This window comes from Phragmites australis, chromosome 21, assembly GCF_958298935.1.
Source record: "Phragmites australis chromosome 21, lpPhrAust1.1, whole genome shotgun sequence".
Taxonomy (NCBI): domain Eukaryota; kingdom Viridiplantae; phylum Streptophyta; class Magnoliopsida; order Poales; family Poaceae; genus Phragmites; species Phragmites australis.
In genome coordinates, this window is record NC_084941.1 from 13904960 (window position 1) to 13915392 (window position 10433).

General features: G+C 43.5%; 1 protein-coding gene across 3 annotated transcripts; it reads right to left on the minus strand.

The window, feature by feature from the left end:
* Positions 1-5703: 5703 nt before the first annotated feature.
* On the minus strand, positions 5704-7420 carry LOC133902938 (homeobox-leucine zipper protein HOX8-like). 3 transcript variants are annotated; one of them, XM_062344267.1, is made up of 4 exons: positions 7270-7420; positions 7130-7158; positions 6409-6818; positions 5704-6310 (listed from the first exon to the last, which is right to left on the minus strand). In XM_062344267.1, the coding sequence occupies exons 3-4, from the start codon at positions 6814-6816 to the stop codon at positions 5912-5914; spliced, it is 807 nt and encodes a 268-aa protein (XP_062200251.1). In that variant the 5' UTR covers positions 6817-6818; positions 7130-7158; positions 7270-7420; the 3' UTR covers positions 5704-5911. The 3 variants fall into 3 exon arrangements, with proteins under 3 accessions (XP_062200251.1, XP_062200249.1, XP_062200248.1); XM_062344265.1 differs by having other exon boundaries at positions 7130-7172; XM_062344264.1 differs by having other exon boundaries at positions 7130-7420.
* Between the last annotated feature and the right edge of the window lie 3013 nt (positions 7421-10433).

Below are 10433 nucleotides of genomic sequence, written 5' to 3' on the forward strand. Positions count from 1 at the left end.
TAGTGCTTAAGAGCTTGTAATATAATGTTAATTACTTGCTCTTTCTTAAGCTGTGTTGTGGTGCTATATGTTGTAAAGGCATGATGTTCCAATCTTGGACACAAAACACGTGCTGGGATTACCGGGATGATATTATGGTTAATCATCGAGGTTGTGATTATAAATAATGGTCTTCCTGGTGATTAATTAAAATATTGTTCGGACGGTTCTCCCACAAGTTAGTAGATAGCCTACTCATTTAATACAATAATATTACAGTCTAGTGCATGTTGGCCTACATTGATTTTATAATCAGTGCTATAATTAGACTATTGTAGAGGTTGTCTACATTGTCATCTATTAGTGGTATGTACAACTCTTATAGATAGCAGTTATGCTATTATAATGACATCCACCTTCACATTGCTAGCTTTTTTGTTGTTGGATGCTTGAATATTGTTTACTTATTTAAAACCTGTCCATACTATACCATATATATATGTATGTTTCATATCCCCAGTTTATAAATATATACTATATGAGTAATCACCACTTTGCTCGCAACTAGGAGTTAGCAGAAGTGGAATAAAGTGTGGGGAAAGCTGTGAATCTTTTATATGTAAAAGTTGTCCACTGTACCACATATATATATATATATATGTATGTATGTATGTATGTTTCATATCCCCAATTCATAAATATATACTCTATGACTAATCACCACTTTGCTCGAAACTAGGAGTTAGCAGAAGTGGAATAAAGTGTGGGGAAAGCTATGAACCTTTTATATGTAAAAGTTGTCCATATGGTAGATATGCCTTCCGTTTCAAACCCAATAACTATATATGTAACCATATAATAATAGTTTTTTCTTAGATGTTAATTTTTCCAAATGCATACACAATTAATGTAATAATATATTACTCAACTGCCACTATAATAGAAATAGTCATCCGTGCCACCCCATCAGTCCTGGTTAGGATACAACCGACACTTATGAAGTATTAGTACCAGTTCATAACTTCCCGTGCTCGATCAACGATTGAGCCGGGTTGAACTGGCACTGATACTTTAGTGTCAGCTAGTAACCATGAGCAGGCACTGATACCGAGTATCAGGGCCGGTTCGTATTACAAGCTGGCACTAATAAGTCTATAGTATAAAAAAGGCACCTTCTTCTCCCCATAACGTGTCATCCCCAACTCCGGCGCCCATTTGCACCACCTCACCACTGCGCCGTCATTGCCAACTCCAACACCCCTTTCCACCACCACCATATCAGTGCTGGTTCTCGAAAAAAATCAGCACTGATAGTTGTCACCTAGGGGTTCAAAACCGGAACTGATAGTCCAACTATCAATGTCGGTTGGGGTTTCGAACCCGACACTAATAGTCCAACTATCAGTGCTGGCTAGGTTAAACAACCAGCATTGATTCTAATATTAGTATCGGTTGTAGACCATAGTCAGCGCTGATACTCCACCTCTATGTAAGTAGGACATAGTCGTAGCCTATCCATTCTTCCCTTGTGCGGCTGCTGATTCCAGATATCTCACCAATGCTGCCATTCCCAAAGCCGACACCGCCCCCCCATCACTATCACCGTCCCTGGAGCCCGCACGTCGTCCTTGTCCCTGTGACGTCCTTATCCCAGAGCTGAAGCCACCTCCCTGCCGTCACTGTCCCTAGAGCCCGCATGTCATCTTCATCCCGTCGCCATCCTCATCCCCATCACTGTCCTCATCTCAGAGCCGACGCAGCCTCCTCGCCATCACCGTCCTTATCCCTATCGCCGTACTCACCACGGAGTCGATGCCACCTCTCCGCCATCACCGTCCCTGGAGCATTCACACCATCCTCATCCCCATTGCCGTCCTCATCTCAGAGCCGACGCAGCCTCCTCGCCATCACCGTCCTTATCCCTATCGCCGTACTCACCACGGAGTCGATGCCACCTCTCCGCCATCACCGTCCCTGGAGCATTCACACCATCCTCATCCCCATTGCCGTCCTCATCCCGGAACCAACGCCGCCTCCCCATAGTCGCCATCTCCAAATTCTACATGCCATCCTCATCCCCGTCGCTCACGCGCCATCCTCATCCCCGGAGTGTCACTAGCCCCATCGTCCCCACCGCCACAGAGCCCCATCCTCATCCCCATATCCCGTGCCATCATCGAGGTCGTGCAGCTCTGCTATCAACTCGTTAAAAAAATGACATTGTTGTGTAATTAGACAACAATTTGGTGGTTGAAGAAACTGATGATCTTTACATAACATTAGTTCAATTGCCCTCTTGCTTTGTTGAAGAACGAAAGCAAGCATTTTAGTTCATTAGATTAAATGGTAGCCATTGTTAATATACATGTTATGTTATATTGTTTCAATGTGAAAGTACCTCTATGCTTATAAACTGGTTGAAGAACAAAAGTGACCCTGTTAAAGAATGAAAATGTTGGTTCTGAAATTTTGTTATTGCTTTGTTGGCACTTTCTTAGGACAAGATTATTCAAAGGAGTAAATTGTCCTGATGATTTTAACTGGTTGAAGAACAAAAGTGACCCTGTTAAAGAATGAAAAGGTTGGTTCTGAAATTTTGTTATTGCTTTGTTGGCACTTTCTTAGGACAAGATTATTCAAAGGAGTAAATTGGCCTAATGATGTTAACCAATTTTTCTGAGCTAGCTAAATACAACATGGTTTGCATCCCCCTACCTGCAAGTCCAACACATTCCAAATTATAGATAGGTAGCCACTAGGATATAAATTTGGTGCCCGATTATTATTTTCAGATTGAATCTTGATATACACCCACATCAAGACAGCATTCTAAGCACGTCATTTGCAGCTCATGCCCCAGGCTGGCCTCCAGTGGATCTAGTAGGTATCGAGGATGCATCCGAGGTAGCGTCTACATCCCAGTGCGTTGTGCCCCCCCCCCCCAACACGCGTTCTCCCGACATATTCCTCTACGAACTCGACACCCTGCCCTCCCTAGTGCTCTCAGTGATGATCAAAATAGTATAACCCGCACTATTTTGGTTGGGCAACTGATAATTGAAAAATGTATAGTTGTTAAATATATGCATGTATTGATGTAGTTGATTTCTCCTCTAGTTTGGTTAAATGGAATGATTGCTCACATAGAGGGTTATACACAACCTATTGTGACTACCACTATAGGTGATAGTGGTACAAGGAAGATATTAATTAGTTTTCAAATGTTGGCAAATGAAATATCTATCAATATTGTTGTCTCTGGCATCCAATCAACTGAGATCCATGTGACTCAAAAAACATGGTGGCAGAGGCTTTGCAAAAGATTAAGGATCAAGTTGGGTACATTATTTTGCCTCACTACAACTATTTCAAATTGAAAGTGCTTGAGCAAATTGTGGAGGACATGGCTTCAAGGACTATCAGTCTGTCATGGTTACATGCACTTGACACTTTTTGTGCCACAAATTTTAGTCTATAGTATTGTTTCATACATTATCAAATTTTCTCTTCATATTCATGCTCTTTGCCTGTAGAATTTTTACTGGAACAACATGATGCATTTGGATGTGCTTGGGTTCACTCTTAAGTTATATCATGGAGCGGCTGGGTTTCACACTGATTGACTTGAAAGTCAAGAGAGTTCATAAAGGCAGGTATCAGGCTTATGTGAAGTTTGCTGGAGGAGGTTTCGCTATTTATGGAATTATAATGGATCTTCCCTTTCTTGCTCGAGATAGTGCGCTCGTTTATGCACTACGCCATTTGGAAGAGATATATGGAGTTGATATCATAGATGTCAACTATGAAGACTATATGATTCGACATGCACTGTAGAATCAGGAATGGGGGTATTTCAATGTGTTTAATCTATGATGTGAACTATGATAATATTTATGTGTGGATGTTGATGAACTCATGACTGTGTGGATATGGATGAACTATTTGTGATTCATGTGTATATATCTTTCTGTGATGAATGCCTACATATATTTGAATACAAATATGAAATCAGATTTTGACTAATGTATTATTGAATTCATAATTTATTTGTGCCTATAGAAGTATCAGTACCGGCTTGTTACACTAGCCAGCACATATACTCAGACTATCAGTGCCAGTTCCTTTGGACTGGAACTGCTAGTGTAAGCATCAGTACCGATTCTTTGTTATGGACTGGCAATGATACTCATTATTAGTGTTGGTTCATAAACTAGCACTGATAGTCCGTGACTATCAGTGCCAGTTCAAAAACCGTCACTGATACTGTTTTTGAGCTGATACTGTTGACCATTTCTGTAGTAGTACCCTTTACTTTTTATAAGGTATTGTTTGACCTGGCATGGTCTTTTAAATTGAAATTCCCATTAACTTCTTTGCAATACATTCTTAATATTAATGATATCATCTTATGTGAAAGTACTTCAGTCAAAACCTAAGGACATCCAAAAATCTATGTACTTCGGGACTATTCTATTGTTCAAATTAGAAGTTTCGATCTTGAAATGTGGATGCCCTAGAAAAAAAGTATCAACAGAGGGTTTGAACTATGGCGATTGGCAGAGGCGTGGGGCACAAATCTATTTTGTCATTCACACTTACAATTGTGTACACATGAGAATAGTGGTGAGTGGAGAAGCATAGACTTAATTTGTCCACTTCGAATGTAGTTTAATTTTGCTCTTCTCAGAGATATGACACTCCAAACAACACAATCAGGTGATGTCATGATCATCAAGTGAAGACGTACACATGCACGTATGAAATTGTTTATATATATATATATATACACACACACACATTGGATTAATATTAGCTAATTGTGCGCATCCCTTTCCATGATGCATCTAAAAAGAGAGCTCCACACCCGATATCTTATACTAGTAGGCATTTGTTGGTCTTCACCGGAGCATTACAATATTGCATGCAGGGCCCCATCATAGCGGGCACATTCTCCTCCCCTCCTGATCACCAATCAACCAGAGACGTTTTTTTCTTTGCCATGGCTAAACAAGTCCACTCGTCGCTGTCATGCATGCATCATTAGCTTTATTTTGCCTCATTGCCATTGTTGACTAAAGAAGCACATCCTAGGATGAAACTCTAGGTACAAATAACGAATGAAAGTTTTTATTGCTGATCGACAAGTTAGAGCTTATTTGTTTGAGCGTGGACTATAAAAAACAGTTTGTAGATTGTATATTGTAAAAAGCTAAATTGTGAAAGCTAGATTGTAAAAACTGGATTGTACAATCTACAGAAGCTGGTGGAAGACAGATTACTAGATTGTTACAATTTAGAAACTAAATTATACAATCTAGCTTCTACAATCCAATTGATTTATTTCAGCTTGCAGAACATATCCTAAAAGTTAAAACACAAGAGGCTAGATCAACATAGAGTATTGCTCAGTCATTTTCCTCACACTTCTTTTTTACCTTGATCCATGATCCTCCCTATGTATAAATTAAAGCAAATGATTTACAGCATAGTTTATAGCTAGGTTTTAACTTATAACCTAGCTAGAAGAGCTAGTACTACCTACCACCAAAGCCTTAATTTACATTTATACCCCTCAAGAACATCCTTAATCCTCTCTCCTGAGGTAAACCGGCTTTCTTGCATCCATATGTCCATCCTGTGTTTCTACATGTGCTCATCTCTCACTCTCTCTGACGACATGCATGTGCCACTAGTGTATACTTTTCACATTATATGAGAGAGATGTTTAAGAATGAACACAGTTGAGAGGAAGGTAACAGTCCACCGGGAAATATGGAATAACCTGTCTCCTCCCTCCACATGATATTGTGCCCCAGCCAGTAAAAACTATAGAAATTGACTGCACATAGTTACCCCCCATGGATGCATGTACAGCGACATAATTTTACAAGCGTGGCTGACACCAAGTCTCCAGCCAGCCAACAGCTCATCTCTACCATCCTTCACCGCCGTACCAGCTGCCGAGGCCGGTGCCATGCTCCTCCGCGAAGAAACTGTCGGCGGCGGCGCTGGCGCCGAGGAGCCTGTCTGCTTCCTGGTCCAAATGCGAACCCCCGTGGTACAAGGAAGGGAAAGAATAGCTCAGCGAACTCGAGGAGGCCAAGAATGATGTGAACCCTGCGAAGCTCGAGTGGAGGTGTTGGTGGTCGAAGGCCGCGCCGCCGGAGTACGGCGACGCCTCCTCGTTGAACACGGCGCTCGAGTCGCTGTCCGTCGACCCGTCCTTGTAGACAGCAGCGGCGGTGGCGGCGGCAGCCGACCCCAACAGCTCCTCCGCGGCCTCCAGCTTCACAGCCATCTGCTTTTCCGCCTTCTCCCTCAGCTCCCTTATCTGACATGCACAAACATGGGCATGGCTTCTCGCTCAAACAATTGATCAAAACCACGACATGGATGCATGGGGAAGGAGACAATGAGTAGGTAAGGTACCTCGGCGGCGAGGGCGTCCTTGTCGCGGCGGAGCTCGTCGCACTCGAGGCGGAGGGCGTCGTGGCGCGCGCGGAGGGAGGCGAAGTCGCGCTCGATCTGCTTGGTCTTCCAGCGCGCGCGGCGGTTCTGGAACCAGACGGCTACCTGGCGCGGGTAGAGGCGGAGGTCGCGCGCGATGCGGGCCTTGCGCTCCGGGTCCAGCTTGTTGTCCGCCTCGAAGCTCCGCTCCAGCGCGCGCACCTGATCCGCTGCCAGCCGCCGCTTCTTCTCCCCAAGGCCGCCGCGGCCCCCGGTGAGCTCGTCCAGCTGGTCCTCGTCGTCGTCCTCCTCCTCCTCGCCGTACGCTCCGGTCATGACGTCGTCGCGCTCCGCCGCGGCGCCGTGGACGTCGACTCCTTGCCGCTCCATGTCTTCTCAAAGCAAGTGATACAGAGAGCAGATTAAAGGCCATGTTGTGTTAGTATATTACAGCTAAGATCTGCTTATTGCCTCTTGCTAATTTGCTCTCTGTCACCTTGACACAAGCACATATATAGCTTCATTTTCTTCAAAAATCAAAATGTATACCAATTATAGGTATAATAAAAAATTAGCATAAATTGTAGGTGTAAGAACTGGAAGCAAGCAAATCAGAGTCCCCAGAATACTTTTTTATATACTTCTCATATTTGCATGCGATTGAAGTATAAATACATAGTAAAACTGGGAACTTGTTTTGTACCTTGTTGATCTGTGGTTGCTGAGGAACTTCTGCAGGTGGGCCTCTTCATGTGTGCTCAATCAATCCTCGAGGGAGAAATGAAACAAAGAGATGGATCTAGGAGGTTTCACAAGATCAAAAGAGAAGAACGCAGCACTTACTGAGAGAGATGGGGAGGAGATCTTGGTTCAACAAGTAAACAAGCTCGCACTATAGAGGGGAGAGAGAGGGAAAACAAACGGATGCAAGAGGCCAAGGAGGTGTATAAATAAAAGCAGCGGTTCAGTTGGGCATGTGGGTGGTGCCGAGATGTCGTGATAGAGATATTTGATGCTCAATATGTTATCTTTGACAGGTAATAAGGGTTTCCTAGTTTAATCTGTTTAATTGTTTTCCTCTGCTAATTGGCTTAGAATTAACTGATGAATGTATTGTTTTTTCATTTAGAAAAATGACGGTAGATCCACGTTAGGGTTATATCAATATCAACGAACCAAAATTTGCTGGAATTCGATATTATAGCTGCTCCTGATAAAACGTGTTTTAAGCATACAAAATTTTGGTCACATATCATCTATAACTGTGCACATGGCCTCGTGGTAGCAGGGATGAAAACGGATGGAAATAGTTAGAAAAAACCTTAACCATTTTCACTTTCTCATTTTCTCAACCAGACAGAAACAAGAACAGCAGCTGAAAATGAAAGCGAACACAGGATTGCCAATTATACAAAAATGAATAAATTTGAATAGAAATATGCCGGTATCAGACAAAAACTGGTGTGTTGAATATCTAACTATAGGGTTTATACGCATAAACAGTATACCATATATCGACGTGGCATGTCATGTGCATATTTAACAACTCTGGATATTATGGAACTAAATCTGCGGTACTTCATAAGCCCGAAATGCAGAAGGTGTATACTAGGAAGGCTTTGATTGCTTACCCAACTCCAGAAAAATAGTATTCAAGACAGATGTATCAACTTGGACTATAAGAAAAAGGACTCTCTATCGACAACAGCTGGATAGGAGGCGGTACATCACCCTTATATAAGGAGTGGATCCAGACCCCCCAGGAGAGGCTCTTTATTTCTCTCAACTATTGGAAGCAGTTATCAGGATCTTAGCATAGGAGGAACTCAATGACTTTAGCTCTAGGTTAGACTAGATCTGATCTACTCCTTCTAATAGATTAGCCATATTGTATGTACTCGAGTGCATACATATAATTATCTACATAAGACGTAGGGTATTACTCCAACCGGAAGCCCGAACCTGTATTAATCGTGTATGCCTCATTTCATGCTCGATGTTTGATCCACGAAGGTAAACCCATTATTTCCAGACACATTGTCAAGAACAAATCCTCGATAGTTAGCACGCCAGGTAGGGGTCTTCTGCTTTTCATGATCGACTATTTCTCGAGTACACATAGACACCGAATTATTCGACGTCTGCTTCTATGACCACTTCGGGTCAATAGCAATCACCCTTGAATCGCCCCTACCAGATCAGAGATTGTATTAGGATTTATGATCTTCTGTTGGGACCATCAAGGTGAACTAATGCCCACCGATATTATCGAGTCCAGGCCATTGGACACATAGCGTGAGGTGGGACATCTCAAGTGGGATCCAAAGGAGCCTAATGTTCTCCAGTGCATGGACACTGATAGCGATGAGGGTGGCGACGATGACTCCGTCAGTAGCAAGAGCAGCCCAACAGATCGATTCATGTTCATGGCTAGAGGAGCTGATATCCCACTTGCCAACCCAATGGTGGTAGAACCAAATGTTGTGGTAAACAATGGCACGGAAATTCCCGAGGATCTAGTAGCCTTAACCGCTACTCATGGTACTGGCGTTGCCGGCTAAATACCACCAGAGACATCTACAATTGGAGCTTTCTGTGTTCCTGACACAACTCTCCATCGACGGAGCAGTCATGATCGAGCAACTAAGTATCAATAAGCGTTGCGTAGGTATCTTAGTAAAATGATTCAACCTAGGAAGCTCACTGCTGGGGATCTTGTTCTACGAAAGGTGCAAAAACAGGCCATGCGCCATAAGTTATCACCTAAGTAGTAAGGACCCTGTATGGTTGTCGAAGTTACCCGACCTGGATCAGTGTAGCTATCTACTCCAAATGGTGAGATACTCGAGCACACATGGAATAACGACCGACTCTGAAAGCTTCATTCATAGAAAAGGTGCAGGTAAGTCAAATACATTTGATTCCATTAACTACCCGATTAGATACCTTTTCTTTTCCATCTAACCTACGTGCCTATTGCAAAGTTGACAAAAAGTATTCGCCTAGCTCTTGCAAACTGTGCAGGTCCTACCCCCCCTTGAGTGAGTCAAGGAATCTTTTATACTACTCCCTCGGATGGCAATTGATTACGCTAGGAACTAGGCGCCAGCTAGCGTAAGGGCTAGGGAGAGTGGCCGAGGCAAAGATTCTACCTGTGCTGGGGTTGTTGGCCGATGCTGGCGGTACCGACGGACCCTCCTGGGAACGTGGAGCCAATCTGATGATTGTCAATAGAGAAGAAGACCATGCTCTCTCACAACAACAGAAATGGTCATCAGTGCCAACTCAAAAGCACTATTTGTGGTAGTTTTTGAACCGGCACTGATAGTTATAGATTATCAGTGCTAGTTTCTGACCCGGCATTGATAATGAGTATCAGTGCCAGCTGATGAATAAAAACCTGCACTGATAGAGAGAATATCAGTGCTGGTGGCACTGTCGGAAGGTGAACTCCTCAAGCAGGGATCCGGAGGGACCCCCTTTGAGATTCGGTCGCGGGGATGATTCTGAATCCATTTTGCAGGTGAAATAAATGGGCGTAAATGAGAGGCAGGTGGAATGGAATGATCGGGTGCCGGAGGTAGTAAATGCTCAGGGGGTTTTTAGACATGTTCGGGCCTTACTGAGCATAACACCCTACTCATGTGTGTATGCTATAAATGCACTGAGAATGTCTCTCTGAGTGTTTGCTGGGTTACAAGAATATTTGTCTAGTCTAGAGCTTCGTGCTCCTTGTTCTTCGGTGATCTACGTTTCTGTGCTTGTTGTTGTCCAACTTATCTGTGCTTCTCCTTTGGTCCTTAACTTGACTTTGGTTGTACTGAACCTGCCTTCTCTGGGGTGCCCGCCTGGCTTAAATACCGGCCAGGGCGGTAGCGTGCCCAGAAAGGGATGGCACGAGTTCCAAGGCATCATAAATGGAAAGCAACCATCATGGGCTGCTGCGCAAGGTGACGTGGAGAGTTAGAAACATGCCCCTTCCGGTCTTGTAAGTCATCATGCCATTT

Bases quoted from the DNA above. Each gene is read 5' to 3' on its own strand.
- LOC133902938 (XM_062344264.1), bottom strand. From the start codon at position 7,178: ATGAAGAGGCCCACCTGCAGAAGTTCCTCAGCAACCACAGATCAACAA. The intron at 6,819-7,129 runs GTACAAAACAAG...TGCTTTGAGAAG, and splicing joins AGCAACCACAGATCAACAAG to ACATGGAGCGGCAAGGAGTC. The intron at 6,311-6,408 runs GTACCTTACCTA...TGTGCATGTCAG, and splicing joins AGGACGCCCTCGCCGCCGAG to ATAAGGGAGCTGAGGGAGAA.